The sequence below is a fragment of the Chenopodium quinoa genome, unplaced genomic scaffold, assembly GCF_001683475.1.
Source record: "Chenopodium quinoa cultivar QQ74 unplaced genomic scaffold, ASM168347v1, whole genome shotgun sequence".
In the NCBI taxonomy this organism is placed as follows: domain Eukaryota; kingdom Viridiplantae; phylum Streptophyta; class Magnoliopsida; order Caryophyllales; family Amaranthaceae; genus Chenopodium; species Chenopodium quinoa.
Window position 1 is genome coordinate 1647281 of NW_018742541.1, and position 19156 is coordinate 1666436.

At 38.7% G+C, this 19156-nt stretch overlaps 1 protein-coding gene and 1 long non-coding RNA gene across 2 annotated transcripts in view; one reads left to right on the plus strand and one right to left on the minus strand.

Annotated features, from left to right (window-relative positions):
• Positions 1-3355: 3355 nt before the first annotated feature.
• On the minus strand, positions 3356-3829 carry LOC110720226. Its single transcript, XM_021899232.1, has one exon. The coding sequence runs from the start codon at positions 3827-3829 to the stop codon at positions 3356-3358; it is 474 nt and encodes a 157-aa protein (XP_021754924.1).
• A 3393-nt stretch (positions 3830-7222) lies between these two features.
• The window catches only part of LOC110720154, a 44755-nt gene continuing 32821 nt past the window's right edge, over positions 7223-19156 (plus strand). Inside the window, exons 1-2 of the long non-coding RNA XR_002511288.1 lie at positions 7223-7496; positions 9006-9200. This is a non-coding gene — a long non-coding RNA (uncharacterized LOC110720154). The remainder of the gene's footprint in view (positions 7497-9005; positions 9201-19156) is intronic.

A 19156-nucleotide genomic window follows, 5' to 3' on the forward strand; every position in this document is an offset into this window, starting at 1 on the left:
ATTACGTCCCCGACGACCAAAAACAAACGAAACTCCAAGTGGCAGCAATGGGTGGCACGCCGACGAATAGGGAAGGCTAGACGACCAAACCCCCAAACCCGACGGGCCACCCTATTAGAAACGACAGCAAAATAGCAAGGAAAACACAAGACGGAGGCCGCGATAACAGAGGAAACAACAGGCGCTCGAAAGATAGGACCAACCAGAGAAGAAGGGAAGAAAAGAAAACCCCGATCAAGAGGACCCAAAACTTCGAAAAGAAGAAGAAAAAACCCTCCCAAGAGCAAACCCTAGAGGGAACTACAAATTATAAATATACTATTTCTTATTTGGTGTTAAAAACTAGAAATGAGGTTGTTTCGATTGACACCTAATTTACAAGTTTTTAAAGGTCCGTACCCCTATTATTTGACCCAATTACTTTTTCACATCACTCGAGATACAACTTTAAATAAAAAATCTTTAAATGTGTGTAATAATATATTATAAAATTTATATATAAAATAAGTTTACATTGAGGATTCTAAATTAAAGGCATGGATATATGCAGGAATCTTTGTGTAATATGATAGGTTAAAAAGCTAAAAGCCCCTCTATTTTAGTAAAAAATCAGGATTCTGAATTGATATGACTGATTTCACCAAAAAGCAGATCAAGTCCATTGCATATTGTACAATAATGAGAAATGTGTATATCATACTACTTGAAGCTTTCACAATAAATTTTTTGTATTAGAAAATTAAACCTGTGTACTAGTATATAAAATTATAAGGGTGACATAACCCAAAGATTTAAAATAATCCTTGGATTATGTCACCCTTATAATTTTATATACTAGTATATAAAATTACAGACTGAGTCATAACCCAAAGATTTATCAAAATCCTAAGGGGGGGTTTTTGTACTAGTGATTTATCAAAATATCAATTATTTCTAGTTTTAAAGCCTTATTTATTTCATTGGATGTTATGAGAGTTAATTTTTATCAACTAGTAACCCCCCATTTTTTATGAGCTTTTAATGGTGGTTATTCTTGTAACATATATTCAGTTACAAGTTAATATGGAAAGTCTGAACCATTGAGCCGGGCACAAGCACAAATCTTTGGGTTAGTGCAGCTTCCATAATAGTCACATCCACTGGTAGGCAAAGGAATCTTCACATTGTTCGCAACTTGGGTAGATTTGCAGTACTTAAAACCTATAATTTTCCATTCCAATTGAATATAAGGAAGCTGAATAAAAAAATTTGAATCCCATGGATGTATTTTTTAAAGCGTTATATCTCAATATTCACTTTATTGGGTTTGTATTTGGGGACTACGGAGTACTTGAAACGACATACACTTACATTGTTTCATTTTTAAACATAATAATAATAAAATTAAAAAAAAAACTCTGATCCGACAGGTTAACCCGTCCCGACCCGACCCAAATTTGACCTGCCAATTTCCGGGTTAAATGGGTTTGGGTCAAAATGGGTTTCGGGTTGAAAAATTGTTGTCAAAACCAAAAAAACGGGTCGGGTTTTGGTTGGGTCAACAGGTTTGGTCAAATTTTGACAGGTCTATTTACAACACAAAGCAAATCGCATTGCGGGGAAAGCAGGTCAGGGGTCGAAACCCTTTGTAGCTGTTGCGTTTTATGAATGATTAATAAGTAAAGTTTTTTTTTTTAAAAAAAAGCCATCAGCAATTTCCCTCTCCTCACCTTATTGCTCGACATTCTCACTTCTCAGATCATTCTTCGCTTCCCCATTATTCTCTCAATTTTGCCAAAAACTTCAATCCAAATCGCCACAAATCTTCACATACTTACGTTTGGAGCACTCCTCTTTGATTGTGTGGCAATTCTAGGGTAAGTTATTAGTTTAAATTGCATTTCGATTGGAATATTCTAGGGTTCGAATTTTAAAATCAAATTGGGGGTTCTTGTAGTTTGTTTTTGCTCAATATTTTTGCATGATTATGCTCTATGATGCTTGTGGATTATGTATATTGATATTTAAGTATGTTTAAGCTTATTTGGCTTGGATTAGATTGCTTAAATAAGTCGAGATTCCCTCCATTTGTGCGAAAATCTGTTCGAAATTATGGAGGAATTTTTCTTGAATTTTTTCTTAAATTTTGGCTTAGTTTTGATGCATGAGTGTTGGTGAATTGATCTTGGTAGTTTAAGCATGGAATTTTGGCATGATTTATTGCTCAGTTGTGCTTAGAGAAAGGTTTGAAAACTGCCTGTTTTTACCATAATTTCGCTCAATCTTACTTGTTTATTGTTGTCAAAACATGCTTGAATTTTCTCACATATGTATGACAATTTGGCTTAAACTTGAGCAAAGTTATTAATGGTTGGAACCATGGTTTTCATTGCAATGATTTATGATAGTATTAAAACATTATTCTTTTGCCAAACTTACAATGTAATATGCTTAGGGAGTTGTCTTGGCCGAGTTGTCTTGGCCAAATTATCTTGATACCTTGAGTTTGTTTCCATTGCAAGCTAAGCTTAGAACATTATTCTTGATTGTGTATGTATAAATTGTGCAAAGTGGTTATCTTGAATTTATTAAGGATTTGTGTTTGTAATACTTTAGAGGAAAAATACACCTATATAAAGCTAAGGCTTTGTTGGTTCAATTCAATGAATTCATTTGTACAATATTATGTGACTCAATCTGTAATAAGAAAACAAAGTTGTCAGAATAGTCCCCTGTTATTATTATCATGAAGAATAAAAGCATTTTGTTTTGTTCGTATTTGCTTAATTTTGTTTATGTTTGCTTGGTATCCTACTCTTTTCATACTTGTTTTTTTTTGGGTGGGGGTGTGGGTTTGGCAATGTTCCCCTAAGGTCCTTCTTTCTCTCTCTTATTCATTGGTCAATGTATGTTGTTCTTGTGTGTTCTGCTGTTGTTTTTCGATCTATTGCTACTGTTGTTTAGTTACTGTTATTATTGTTGCTCTGTTCTGTTGTTGTTGTTGTTATTTCCCTCTTCTTCAACTGTGCATTTGGCATTAGTAGTAGCCCTAATCAACTGAGCATTTGGCTTACGAGAACAAAAAAATATTTTAGCAGCAATAGATTTGGTGAGAACTGCTTTTGCATCTGCAACTGAGAGGGACATTTACACTGTAAGTTTTTACTTGTCAATTTTATATTATTTTCTTCTTAAAATTCTGAAGTGCCTTGTGTTTCGTTCTTGTGGGAGATGACTCTCAAAATGCTTTAAGACTGTTTTGCTTGAATAAGATCATGTGATTGATGTAAAATGTGAGTATATATGGATATTGTAGTACACCTAGTTTTTTTTATTTTTTTTTTATTTTTTTTATGCAAACAGGAAAAAGCATAAATTAATTAGTGTTTGCAAGCTCTTTTAGGTACAACTCTTCAATAAGTCCTGAAGGAGTCACAATACAAGAAGTAGGTTCATTTACATTGATAGTAGAATTGTTCCTACATGATTTTGCCATTGCATCCGCCACTACATTGGTGTTTCTGCTCCCATATTCATTTTTCAGCCTCATGTTTCTCCTAAGCAGCTCCCTGCATGTTCTTATCAAACCAGAAAGCTCACTATCATAGTGTACATCATATGTGATTAGGTGAATTGCCACTTTACAATCAGAGGAGATAGTGACATTAGAGCAATTATTATCCATAATTAAACTTAGTCCCTCCCAAAGAGCCCATAGTTCAGCAGACATTGCAGAATTTGCCCATCTCTTGCATTGACCACCCATTATCCATTCCCCTCTTGAATTCCTAACCACCATAGCAATCCCAGCAGGAGAGATCCTATCTTTGAAAGAAGCATCAACATTCATTTTATACCAATTTCATCAGGTGGATCCCACATTTGGTTTGGGTTCCAAGTAAGTTGGATATTGGTTGTGCTGCCTTAAACTCCATAGCTAGCCTCTTCGCTTCATTAGCTATTACTCTAGTAGTACACCTAGTTAGGGTTTATAATTCACTAATTTGGATTTGCTATAGTTAGGATCTAAGTTCACCAGTTAGTATTATGCTACGAATTGTCGACTTTAAATGAAATCGATCTCATTATGCTTTTTGTTGCGTTTATGATTATTCCTTTTCCCTTTCTCTTGATATTGCTGCTTATACTAAACTTTTCATTACTTGAAATTATCTTTATAGGAGTAGCATCATGTCTAAACCTAAATATTTGAAAGAATCCTTACTTGTCTTCCACTGTGGAGAATAAATTATGAAATTTATAAGGATTCTTTAACTTGTATATACAAAAGGGGAAGGATTCTTTATGAATTATATCATAAGTAAACAATTTATGAAATGTAAATGCTTCACTACTCATGACTTAAGACAGAACATGAGTAGTGAAGCATTTACATTTCAAAAAATCTAATGGTAAGTTTCTTACTATAATCTTTCAAACAAATTTCAACTTCAAATCATGTGTGTTTTTTCATTTGAAATTCTATTTTATTATAGGAAATGAAATACTTTTACAGTTTTACATTCATTTTTACTTGCATTTGCTTTGTTTTACTTGAAGCATTCATGTTGTCTGACTTCATGCTTCATAGATTAGTTTTACCATCAAATGAATTATATTGTATAATCAGATTTGCAGTTTGATTTTTGTCTTTTATTATACTTTTATTTGGTTGATAATTGATGTGAATATATGTAACAATGTATGTTGTTGCAAAAAACCTTCTAAAAGTTGGGCCATTGTTGAAAGGTGATTTCCCAACTGAACCATGGGATGACAAAGGTCGGAGTATGATCAGCAAAATTATCATCACTTATGGAAAAAAACGACATAACATCTTTGCAATTTGAGTACGTTGAGTATGGCAAATCAGTGTTATCGGACTTGTACGGTGAACGTACCGGGAGCAACTTTAAAATGTTTTTTTTTCTTCCCTTCATATCGTTTAAATTTATTTTTCGATTTCTCACATACATACTAATGTATTTTGTTTTATTTTGGCGATAAAATGCAGATGACATTAGTCTTGGGTGAGTACATCACGGGTTCGTCGGGGGCCTATGAAAGTGGTGCTGGTCATGGAATACATAATCAAGTGATATCGATAACAATCCATACTAGTAACAAGAAATACGGGCGATTTGGTGGTGGTTATAGTGTGAAGGGTCCCACACATGAATTTTCATATCAATTTGGACCAAAAGATCAATGTTGGTTTGTTGATATCTGATTATGTTCTATTGTTCAGTGGCTTGGTATGGGAAATTAGGAGCTTCAGGACTACTTCAGTGGGCTATGTGGAGGCTAAGCGGCTTCACATGCTCTCCCAAGGGCAGGGGACAGGAAGGCCTACTTGGGAAAGTAACAAAAAGGCAATGTTTTACCCTGATGAGTTCTAACTCGTTTGTGGGCTATGTGGAGGCTAAGCGGCTTCACATGCACTTCCAAGGGCAGGGGACAGGAAGGCCTACTTGGGAAAGCAAAAAATTAAAAGGCAATGTTTTACCCTGATGAGTTCTTGGCTTATTGGGACAGAAAGGCCCGTTTGGTAAAGCAACAGAAAAGCACTGCTTGGGACAGGAAGGCTTGCTTTGTAAACCAACAAAAAGGTACTACTTCACAAGTACTTCCTATGGCTTCTTGGATCGGAAGGATGACCTTGATGAGTTCTAGAAGCACGGTCTAGGTTTGCTTTCTAATCAAGTCATTGGTTATGATCTCAAGACGGCCATGTTGTGCCTCCCATACTCCCACACATGAGTTCGTTGTCCCGAGATCGATTCCTATTGCTGGCCATAGTTCATGTTGTTTTTGTTTTTCACTCATCTTCTTATAAAATATAAATGTAGGTTTGCTAATATCTGATTATGTTCTATTATTCAGTGGATTTCTATGGGAAACCAGGAGCTTCTGGACTACTTTAGGGGATATGCTGTAGTAAGGGCTAAACACTCTTATGGCCCCAAGGGGCATCGTGGATTCAATGTCTTGATATTTAAGATCTCGGTTGTGGGCTATGTGGAGGCTAAGCGGCTTTACATGCACTTCCAAGGGCAGGGGACAGGAAGGCCTGCTTGGGAAAGCAACAAAAAGGCAATGTTTTACCCTAACGAGTTCTTGGCTTCTTGGGACATAAAGGCCTTATAGGACTATAAATATAAATGTTGGTTTGTTGATATCTGATTATGTTCTATTGTTCAGTGGCTTGGTATGGGAAATCAGGAGCTTCTGGACTACTTCAGTGGGCTATGTGGAGGCTAAGCGGCTTCACATGCACTCCTAAGGACATGGGACATGATACTACCCCTTTAAAGTCAACGCCACCATTTAAAATCTAAAATCAATTCAAAACCTCAGATCTTCCATTAATGGCAACCTCACAACATAAAACAAAACATCTTGTGATTCAACATAAAACTATTACTCGTACATTACAATAATATGCATTTTTGAATTAAATCATCAAAATTGAACTAAAGCACTATTTATGATTGAACATATGACAAACCTGGAAGTTTCTGGAGAGGAAAGCATAAATGAGTGTTGGAGAGTAAACAGTGAGAAGATGAGATTGGAAGCGGTGGAGTTGAGAGAGAGCCACGTGTCGTACATAGCTTCATTCTTCTCACTCCTTAACTTCTTCCTCCTCCTTCAAATCACTAGCTAAGCTGAGAAAGTTATAGAAAATTAGGTGCGAAATTGAAGAAATTAGGGTTTTTGTACGTTGAATTTCAAATCAATTTTCTTTTGAAATGAAATGTTGGACTGTTAGGCCACGAGATGTGTGATTTATACACAAGATGATAAAAGGGGGGAATGTAATGGGCTAGGTTAGTTGGTTTAGATGGGCCCAAAAATTAGGCCACTGTTCCAACCCCTTCCTCTCACCTACATTATTCTAACAAGGTTGGATAAAGGCACACCCTTCCCCACTAACAAGATTGTTAAAGGCACACTCCACACACCACTCAAAAGAGTGTGCTTTTAACACCAGCCCATTCTAACTCTACTTACACTTGAAAAAACGGATAAAACTTCATCGTGGATTTAGTGTCTTGATATTTAAGAGATCGGTTGTGGGCTATGTGGAGGCTGACCCAAATTTAACCTGCCAATTTTCGGGTTAAATGGGTTTGGTTCAAAATGGGTTTCGAGTTGAAAAATTGTTGTCAAAACCAAAAAAACGGGTCGGGTTTGGGTTGGGTCAACGGGTTAGGTCAAATTTTAACAGGTCTAATTACAACACGAAGCAAAGCGCATTGCGGGGTAAGCAGGTCAGGGGTTCGAAACCCTTTGTAGCTGCTGCATTTTATGAATGATTAATAAGTAAAGTTTTTTTAAAAAAGCCATCAACAATTTCCCTCTCCTCACCTCATTGCTCGACATCCTCACTTCTCAGCTCATTCTTCTCTTCCCCATTCTTCTCTCAATTTTGACAAAAATTCAATCCAAATCACCCCAAATCTTCACATACTTACGTTTGGAGCACTCCTCTTTGATTGTTTGGCAATTCTAAGGTAAGTCATTAGTTTAAATTGCATTTTGATTGGAATATTCTAGGGTTCAAATTTTAAAATCAAATTGGGGTTTTGCTTGTAGTTTGTTTTTGCTCAATATTTTAGCGTGATTATGCTCTATGATGCTTGTGGATAGTTTACATGTAAAATTTAAGGGTTAAGGGGTGTGAGCAAGCATTCATCTGAAATTTTGGAGGAATTGCAATTGCTTGATTTTTGGTGTTTGTAATGAGTTTGCTACTTTGCTACCATCTGATCCTTAGGTTTTGGATGTTGCTTTTACTCATTCATTTTCTCATTTCTTACTCATTAATTTAATAATTTGGTGTTAATTTTTGAATTAAAGATTGAATTTTTGTGATTAATCATCTCAGGGTAAAAAGGGAATTTGACAAGCTTGTATTAATGTAGATTCACTTAGGTTAGGAGTTAGCAATAGAAATATTGGGAAATTTAGAAAAAAGAAAGCATTAGTACGCTAATTGATTAAGAATTGTACTTCTGCAATAGCATTTGCATAGAATTCATGTATTGTACAAAATTTTGATTTTTGAGTAATCACTTTGTTTTTGTGCCAATCCCATTAATGTGTCTCTTTTGAAAATGTGTCTCTTCTTCTGTTTTCTCTTGATATTAATTGCATACTGTTATAACAACCCTTTTCTCTTTCTTTGAATATTTTGAATATTTTTTGATGTGATTTTGAATATTGCTTGATTTTGAATATTTTGAAAATTTGTTTGTTTAGTCCTCTGAGCATACCATGACGAAAAGGTGTAAAGGGTGTTCAAAGATGAATACCATGAGCGGCCTTTTGTTGGAATTGGACCCTGTATGAAAGATGAAATCAATCGGATAATTAATTCTAATGGAGAGGGAAGCTCCCTGTTGCTGTTGTTTAAAGTCTATGATTTGCCTGAGCAACTTGACTTCCCTACGAGCTTATTTGACAAGCTTATGACTTATTACCAGGATGTAGAACAAAATGGGATTTTTTGTTTCAGAGTATGTGATGGTCAGTGCTTGAACATCACCCTTGAAGATGTTCTGTACTTGACCGGTTTGCCCATTAGGGGCAAACCAGTTGTCCTGGAGAAGAGCAAGGATTTTGGTGCGTTCTCTAGGGTATTTGGTGAGCGTGTGGAGATAAAAGCTCTAACTATACCACAACTCAAGGCGATTTGTTGTGATACGGCTAGGACTACTGATCAATGGATGAAGGCAATACTGTTTTTTATTCTTAATTGCATGATCGTTCCCGATTCGAGTGGACCTATTGCGACTTCTTATGTCCAGTTTTTTGAAAAATTGGACGAAGTGGATTCATATGCTTGGGGTTTTACATTTTTATCAGTCCTGTACGAGGGTTTGGGACGATACAAAAAGGGGAAAGCGACTGTAGGTTTTATGTGGCTAGTTTTGATAAGCAAGTTTTTTTTTTTTCCTTTTTTTTTTTCTTTTGCTCATCCTTTTTTTGTTTAGTCTTTAACTAACTTTTTTCCCCCTTAGGTGTTTTTCTTTTGTCGTTTCAACCTCTCGGACATTTTTGGAATTGAGCTTGAGCTTCAAGTGTCGCCCTATACTTTGGCTTCTATGGTGAATAAGTTGTCCAAAAAGATCGGAGTAAACCACTATTCCATGGAGCATCACAACTTAGGGAGGAAGTTGACGCAACTAGGCAGAGTACTTGAATCGACAGATGTGGTATGTTTTTTGTTTCGTTTATAGATTATAAATTATCATTAGGGTCCTTGTTAGGGTCAATATTGATCTTTGTTTATGATTGTATGATGTGTGTGAAATATACAGTGTTTTATTTGGTTGGGTGTGCTTAGTCTTGTTCTGGTTGGTTGAGGACTGTACTGGCCCTCTATTGCCTCTGCTATGCTGTTGTGGTATTGAGCTTCCACGATTGGATCTCTTGAGTGAAGTGAACTTAGTACACGTGTTGGATTTTTTTTTGATCAATAAATCAGGAGATATTATTAAGCTCAAACACCAGCATACAGTTTAGAACCATACAAGCAACAGCTCAACAAAAACAAACTTACAACAAGGTGACAAACCACCTGCTATCTTTTCTAGAAATTTTCCTAGGGAGAATGATATTAATTCTCAATCTAACAACATCTTTAATTTGACTAATAATGACAGTAGTATCACATTGAGCTTCATTCCATAGAAGGTTGTTTCGAGCTTTCCAAATAGCATACACAGTAGCTTGAATAGCTGCACTGATTACACCAAATTGGAATTGAGAAATTCGATACCTTTTATCAAGTTGGTTACACAATTGATAAACCTGCAAGCAGTGGTATTTCACATTAAGCCAATTCATGATACCTTCCCATATTAACTTGGACATAGGGCAAACCTATGCTTTTTGCTTCAAACCAAGATGCAAGAATAAATCCTTCAGCTCACACAGCTTCCTCTCGTACCAGCACGTGTCATTAGGGGGAGTATAGATCCACTTTTCACGTGTTGGCTTTCATTTCACTTTTCTTTTGTTTTTATCTTTGAGTAGTAAACTCATCTAACAGTCAACCATTATCAAGGTAAAACTACACTATCAATCATAAGTATGTAGCATAGGAATTCAATTGGGTCAATCTCATGGCAAAAAAGACATGTAAGCACCAAATTTATTATCAAGCAAAACATGGGTACAAAAAATGTGGGAGTTTTAATGAAACAAGATTTAGATATAATGAAATTTCAATGGCTTGTTGTGGGGAATAGTTTTAAGCCTTTAAAATCCCATTAGCTTGAACCCCACTGTGATCATACACTAAAGTACGGTGGCGTCCAAAAGGGAAGAAGATAGAGCAAAATAGTCGCCAACAAGTTTTTAAGGAACTTGTAAACCATCACGAGGTGAAGGTTACACCCCTTAACGATCCAAGAGATCGTCAACTCCATAAGGTCATGAACCAAATAAGGGTTCGGGGATGAAGGTACAAATCCAACCTAAAAGAGATTGAACCTGCCCTAATAATAGGCCTCTACTTTATTCTGCTCGTATTCATGTGCGCTTTCTGACTAACATATAATCAATAGGATTAACCCTAAACCTGTTAAATCTATGTTGGTTGAATATTAATGCACAAATAAACTATCATTGACGATCACTTGAAATTATAATCACAATTAACCCTAAACAAGATTATTAATATCTTATTAAGCGTGATTGCAAATACAAATTCCCTTTAACATGCAATAAAAGGTGATCAAGCAATAAAGAATAAATAAGCATCAAGCAACATAATCAATAATAATTATGAAGAATAATAATAATCATATCATAATAATAATCATAATCATCATAAATAAAATAATCATCATCAAAATAATAATAAATTATAACAATTATAATCATAATCATGTTCATGTTAATATTAAAGCATAATAAAAATAGCAAGATCCTAGGCATGATACTAACAAGATTAATAACAAACCCTAGAATGTCACTAAACAATAAAAATCAAATCTTTAGCCCTAACATGATACTAACATGAATTAATATTAGGAAGAACATAGGAAGCATCGTACTTTTAATCATACTTAATATTAAAATTACCTTAGACATGATACTAGGAATATCATAATAACAATATAAACATGATTTCTACATCATAAATCAATAAAATCAATTAAAGTACTTACTTGGATGCCTCGTACCTCTTTCTAATAACAAAATACACACGTTAGTAACTTCAAGGAAAATAATAAACCAAACAATTAAATTAAATAATTGAAATAGAGATTTGGGACCAAACCCTCAGAAATTAAAACCTTTCACGTCTAGGGCGAAGGCAACTTCGAATATGGCTAGGTGTTTCTAGATCTTGTGAATGCGGAATTATTTATTAAAGAAAAAGGTTAGTTTAGAAAGGATGAATATTGATGACAGTTGATGAATGAAGAGATGTATGAAAAGGATTATTGAAAGAGATGAATGCTAATTGATGAATAATTTGTGAATGAAGAGAGTTGATGAAAACTTAAGAATAAAGAGAATCGGTGAACGATAGATGTAGATAGTTGGTAATTGGTGAATTGGTTAACCAAAACGGAGTTTTTGATACGATATTTATAGAGAAAATCATCCAAAAAAGATAATTTATCAAAACAGAGTCTGAAGACCACAAAAACACCTTGGCGCCAGGACCAGTGGCTAGCGTCAGGCGCCAATGCTGGCGTCTGGCGCCAATCCTGATTCCAGGCGCCAAGGCCTGGGGTTGGACGCCAAATTGGATTTCAACGCGTTTTCGAAAATCTGATAAATTTCCCGTACTGGAAGATAAAATAATATAATTTCAGTCGAAAATGCTATTTGATCTAATTAAAACTCTGAAGAGTCCTAATTGAATTAAGAATGATAAAACCTTCTAGAATGTTCTAGAAAACCAAAACCATTCCTAATTGCATTAGGAATGATAAATCATATTAGGCCCTCCCCTAGATCATTGGGTCGTACTTAAAGCTCGCACCGGGCCCAATTTAGTAAATTGGCCATAACTTCCTCAATATTCATCGGAATTGGGCTTATAATATATCGTTGGAAAAGTCTTTGCAAGCCCCATCCAACTACACCACTATTGGACCCATATCATGGACCAACCAAACTGGATTGGCTGTTTTCTTAAAATAAAGTTTTCAAAAACAGAGAGAAGAGAAAAGAAAAGAAATAAAACTTTCCGCAACACTAGACCTTTCCACACTTTCGTTTCATTCGATTATGACTCGACGTGAAAGGTACTCATCACTTGGTTTGGTTTTGGGGAGACACAAATGGGTGTCTACAGAAGCCCCCACTTTGACTGAGTTTGGAGAAACGCAAGTTTCGAAAACGAAAGCCAAAGTATTGATAGGGAGGGAGAATGATTCAGAATGTTCTGCGATCCTAAATCAATCTTATAACGCCGATACCTGCAAAACTAGCGTTAGTTAAACAGATAAAAGAGTTAAGAAACGCGTATCTTGCACCGTCAAGCACACGTCTCTGAAAGTAACCAATTGCTGCTACTGCTGCTGTTGTTTTGACGACCTCCTGAAAGCTAGAGAATGTCATCCCGCCTGAAAACCGCTACGCCTTGTAACTGCTTCCAATTAGAAGATTGCTTCGCCTGAAACTATCCTCTCCGCTGTGATAATATTACACGTCCAAGGGAATATCATCGAAAATTATTTCTCTTGAAATAATTCTCATCCGCATTATGATCATCTTCCATGCCCCAGGAATTATGATCGAAGACAATTTCGCCCTGAAATTACCTTCAGTTGTTTGTGACAACTTTCCGCAAGCTAGGGAATGATGCCGAAGACATCTTCTCTTGAAGTCATCCTCATTTGATGCGATAATCTCCCAAAGGAAAATACCGAAGATCCACGCCTGTCGATCTTTAAAAGTTCGCTTGAACTTGCCTTTGCTATGCCTGTATGTTGGCGCTCTTTTGCTCTTAAACCTGTATGTCGGTGCTTTTTTGCACTTGAACCTATATGTCGGTGCTTTTTGCTCTTGAGCCTATATGTCGGTGCTTTTTGCTAATGAGCCAATGCTTAGGCGCTTTAAGCTAAGTGAGACGATCTTTTCATCAGGTCGATCACTTTACATAATCAAGCCGATTACCTAATCATGTCAAATTGCTTACAGGGGCTAACTGGCGTACCAAGGAACCTAAAATATATTGCAGAAAGGTAGCACAACCATAAAAGGTGGCTGGCTGCTTTGGCGTCGCTGAAAAACAATCAGCGCCAGTCTTACGGCATTAGCGCCATGCGCTGAAATTGGCGTCTGGCGCCAAGCACAGAATGTGACGCCAATGCCTAGGGACTGGCGCCAGCACGGGAATCACTTTAAATTCCCGTTTTCAATTCATTTCGTGCTCTGGTTTGTTGCGAACGCTGCTCGAAAGAAGTCGAAACTTCAATTGATCGTTGCTCATTCGTTTCTCAACCGAATTCGCTCAAATTTGTTGCAAATCAAAGCTCTTCTCATCCATATTCTTGATCTATGTAAGTTTTCCTCCAACTCACACCGGTTTTTATGAACTCTTGGCATGTTCATTCACGAATTTCATGAAAATTTGAAACTTATAATGCTCAATTTGCTTCATTTATCAAGTTTTATGCCATGAAATTGCTTGTTTATGTTTTTATATTGCCTTGGGAGTAATTTGAGACTTGTTCGACTCAATTTGGTGAAGAAATGAGCAATCCACCATTGTTGGACCTCTTAAGGTCGTGAAGAACAATGTGGCCCGTTCTTGATGTTTTTGCTAGCAATTCTCGTTCAATTTGTCACAATAATCGTTATAGTGTTGCAAGAAATTGTTTAATTGCTTGAAAAAATGATGTCATGCTCGATTTGAATTTGTGCTCTGTTTTAGTATTATGTACTCTGTTTTTGCGAACATAGTATCACGCGGCTAGGCAAACCTTTAGATACCATAGAACCTTAATTTATGATGATTCTGCACAATGTAGCATGGCTAGACAAAGAGGCTCAGGTTCACGGTCCCGAAACACTAGACGGGAGCATGAGCTCGTGGAGGACGACACTACACCGTCCACTTCGCTTGGTCAGTTCCTAGAGTGGGATGAGCAGACCTTGTTCTTTGCCCCTGTCCACCACATTTCTGAGAGGGTGAGACAGGGAACCGAGCCTGGGAGGACACGACATCACGGCTCTGGCTGTGATGGTCTAGGCGATTTGTATAGGATGCATATCGCCAGAGACCGAGAGACGAGACTCCTATGGGAGTCTTGCAGATTGGTTGCCCTTTTTGAGACCTCCGAGGCTATGGCCGCCTCTAGCGGGGGTCACCATGTAGTACGCGCTCTGGTGGAGTTCTTCTGGGACACCACCAACACTTTTCATTTTCCATGGGGTGAGATGATGGTCACTCCTACAGACTTCAGTCTCATCACAGGACTAGAGTTCTCTTCTGTGCCGTTGCCATTCGACGGCGGTATCGACGTCTTTTCTCCGGAGGTCGAGGAACTGTTGGGCCGATTGCTGTTCGGCCCGAGCTGAGGTCGAGACGACTCAGTTCAGTGCTAGGGGAATTCGCCGCTCGACGCTGGCATCGACTCTTGATGACGATGCGACCACCCGAGAGCAGCGGGTGCGCATCTTTGTGCTGATGTTGTTGTCAGGGACATTCTCCCCTGACAGGGGTAGTAGGGCGTTTCTTTATTACCTCCCTGTTGTTCGCGATCTCCGGCGGATCGGGACTTATGACTGGGCCAGCTTGGCCTACACTGACTTCGTTCGCGCGCTGAGGGACTCGTGTCGCCACTGGTCCTTTAGGACGAATGTTGCTCTGTCTGCTTTCTGGAAAGTCGTAGAGGTAAACATTATTCCCTATAAAGTTTAGCCCTATATGTTAGGCAGCATTTACTCATGCTTTAGCTTTTTTGTAGATCTGGTTCTATGAGTATTTTCCTTCCATTGCGCCGGCGAGACCATCGACGAGGGGGTATCCGGTGAGCGCCTCTTGGGGCAGCCACCATGTGGACCTGTCTACTGCACGTGTCCGGAGTCGGAGCATCTCGGTATGACTTTTAGTGTTTATCTTGCTCTTCTGCGACGTTTTATACATGTTCTTACCCGATTGGTATTTTTATAGGGACCTGAGGTAGTATACTGACCATGGGGTGGTTGGACAGTCCCTGGATTAGCCGCACAGTACTCTGCTGAGCGCCGCTACTTTCTGGGGACCTATGGAGCGGTTGTATACTTAGGAGAGAGAGTTGCTAGACAACACTCTTCCGATATTTTTGTTGTTCCTGCTCCTCTACCACGTCACATGTTTGACGAGAGAGAGTTGTCGAGCATGGCTGAAGAGTCTGGTTCCCTTTGGCGGTCCCATGTGATCCTTGGGCGGAGTTATGCTGAGGAGCTACTTCCTTTGTTAGCTCCAGCTCGTGTACCGGCCGAGGATGTGAGGGTAAGATCCTTAACTTTTGTTTTTCGCTGAGTAGCCCCTAAGTGATACCTTGCTGATTTCTTTCTGTCTTAGCAGGATGGTCCCACTGAGTTTGTGCCACCCCGTATGTCCATCCACTACCAGGGGATGTACGGGCCGATTGAGGAGATAATTTCTCCGGCTCCTGAGGGCGAGCGCTTCGTGGAGCGGTCAATTCCTCAGCACCAGACTAGGGTAAGCCTAGTTTTACTTTAGAATCTTGTATTCAGTTATCATGCATTTTTACTGACTTAACTTTCCTTGACAGTTCTCACGCAAAGTGGTTTCGGCTATGGCACGATGCATAGATGCCTTCCGGAGCCAACTCGTTCGGATGAGGAACGCGGCTACCTGTCGTCGAGACGACGTTGTCCGAGAGGTAACTTTTCTTTACTCATTATATCTGCATTATTGCTTCAGTTTTTTACCTTGTTTCTAATTTAATTCTTTTTGCAGGGTCAACCGATTGCTTCTCACACCCGTACGAGGCCTGAGGGGCGGAGAGAGCCGGCGAGGTCTAGCTCGAGACGTCGTCGTACTTCGTCAGGAGGTAGAGGTGGTCGTTCCGAGGCTGCTCGAGCCGACGTTGCTGAGGGCTCAGGGTCTTCTTCTGAGGGTGCTCCTGCTGCACCGGTAGGAGAGGCTACCTCGCCTTTTAGAGGTGGTGGGATGTACGAGGTCGGCTCGTCATCGCAGCAGCCTCCGCTGTCTCAACCTCAGGTTGACCTTGGCTGGAGCGGTCCTGTTTTGAGTTTCCTTCCTCCTACGGAGACTGGAACTGGTGCTGAGGCCGGAGCTGGTGGAGAGGTGACTCCTCGGACGGCGCAGTTTTATGGCATGATAGGCCTACGTCCTCCGGCGCCGTAGTTTATTTCTGTATATGCATTTTATTTTGATTTTTTATAGAACTTTGCCTTTGACTTATTATTTAGACACTTTGTACTTTATGTTATTGTAAATTTATCTATTATTATGTTAGTGTATGTTAGTGTGTGCAAATGTGATAACAATTTTGCGCAAAAATTCCGTTATTTTCATTATTGATGGAGGGTATTATCCGACTCTCTCCCCCAAAAGGAAAAATAAAAAGGAAAAATAAAACGGAGAGAAAGGCTGATTTTTGAATTTTAATATAACATCCAAAAAAGGAAATAAAAAATTAACTAAAAATAATTACTATATTTAATGAATTAAGAAAAGGATAGAAAGACATTAAAACGGGGCCATAAAGTCATTAACCGACTCCAATTTAACATCAAAACGCAAACGGAGCACGCGCGGCTGTCCTGCTGACTTGGCGCCAGCTGGCGCCAGCCTGTGGCACGTGGCGCCAGGCGCTATTTCTAGCGTGTGGCGCCAAAAGCTGATGGGTGACGCCAATGACGGTACTCCGTATTCCAGTCAGATTGAAATTCCTCGCAATTTGTGCATAAATAGCCCTCTGCTCAGCCGATACTTCACATAATTCTAGCGAAAAAAAATTGTTTTTCTCTTTTGAAAAAATAATAATCATGTCTTTAGCCACTAAAACCTTCACCAAATATTCTCATGAATGGTGTCTATCATGTCTTAGCGCTTTTAATACCAAATCTCCTACTTGGATCTAAACCTTCTTATTAAAATGTCTAGCCATACGAGTTTGATAGCACTGAGTGTGATGTAGAGCTTCTAGTCGTTTTTCATCCAGTAGGATCAATTCTTCATATCGTGCCCTAGTCCATTCAACTTCATCGAGTTTACTCTCTAGCGCAATACGTAGAGATGGTATTTCTAGTTCGACAGGATGTACGACATACATTCCATATACTAAATAAAATGGCGTATTTCCTGTTGACGTACGGATTGACGTGCGATAACCCCACAATGCAATGTGAAGCTTGTCAGGCCAATCCTTATAATTTTCTGTCATTTTCTCGATGATAGTCTTTAAATTCTTATTAGCTGCCTCGACTGCTCCGTTTTCTTGAGGTCTATAAGGGGACGAATGATGATGTTGGATACCATATTTATGTAGCAATTCTTCACATTCAGCTTGAAAGTGAGTGCCATTGTCACTTATCATTTCACGTGGGACTCCATATCGACAAATGATATTTCTCTCGATAAAGAGTGCTACATGTTTTGCGGTGAGTTTAGCATATGATTGCGCTTCAACCCACTTTGTAAAGTAATCAATTGCTACTAGAATAAATTCATGGCCTCCTGTCCCTGGAGGAGCGATCTTGCCAATTATGTTAATTCCCCATGTAGAGAATGGCCATGGTGATGTGTAGGTGTAGAGCAAAGATGGGGGAACGTGTTGTAAGTTGGCATAAATTTGACACTTAGGACATCTTTTCACATATTGATTGCAATCTCTATTCATGGTAGTCCAGTAATACCCTTGTCGCATTATTTTCTGGACTAACATTTTGCCATTTATATGAGTTCCACATATTCCTTCGTGAACCATTCTCATTATTCTTTGTGCATCCACCTTCCCTACACATAGGAGGGTTCGACCTTTAGGTACCCTTTTATGTAGCTCGTTGTCTATGAGTACATATTGAGAAGCCAAAAGTCTCAAGGCTCGTTTTGCTCTTTTGTCAGCATGAGGAGGGTATTCTCCATTGGTGACATAGTTGAGAATGTCTGTGTACCATGGTTCTTCTTCTTGTTCTTCATCTTCGTCTTGGACTGGGTCGTCGTCTTCTATAGCCTGTATATATGCCGGTTTGTGCCTTTTTTCGTTAGTTAGAGGCATTTGCTCGATATCCGTGGGAATCCTAACCATTGAGGCTAATCTTGCCAAGGCATCAGCAAATTGATTTTCTTCTCTAGGTAGATATGTGTATTCCACCTTCTCTAACTGATCGGTAAGAGTTTCCAGATAAGTTTGGTAAGGGGCTAGGCTTTCGCTCCTTACTTTCCACCCTTTAGATATTCGATCGATGATTAGAGAGGAATCTCCGAATATCCTTAACTTCTTTACTCCTAATGCCAGAGCTGTTTCAAGGCCTACCACACATGCTTCATATTCAGCAGCATTGTTGGAAACGTCGAAATCAAGCTTTATTGAGATTGGGACGTGTTCTTCTTTAGATGATACTAGTAGCACTCCGATACCACATCCGTTTTGGTTTGAGGCACCGTCGAAATACAAGGTCCAAGTATCATCTTCGGTGACCATCAAATCTTCATCTGGAAATTCATTGTCCTGTATTGGTGTCGAGTCTTCTATTGGAAAATGTGCCAGAAAGTCTGACACCACAGATCCTTTAACAGCATTTTTTTGTGGCATAAACCGCACATCGAACTGGGCTAAGTTGACTATCCATCTTGAAATACGTCCATTGAGCGTTGATTTCTCGAACAAGTATTTGAGTGGATCTAATCGAGATACCACGAAAACGGTATGCACCAACATGTAATGTCTCAACTTAGTTGTGGCCCACACCAAAGCGAGGCACAATTTCTCGAGTCGTGTATAGCGTGTTTCGTATTCGAGCATCTTCTTACTTAAGTAATAGATTGCATTCTCTTTGTTTTCTACCTCTTGTGCTAGCATGGTTCCCATTGTCTCCTTGGTAACCGTCAAATATAACCTAAGAGGTATTCCGGGAAGTGCTGGCGCTAATACGGGAGGATTTGCGAGATAAGCTTTGATCCGGTCAAAGGCTTTTTGACACTCATCATCCCATATTACTG

What these genes read in the sequence shown, in the direction of transcription:
- LOC110720226 (XM_021899232.1), bottom strand. Translation starts at nt 3,829, where the DNA reads ATGAATGTTGATGCTTCTTTCAAAGATAGGATCTCTCCTGCTGGGATT.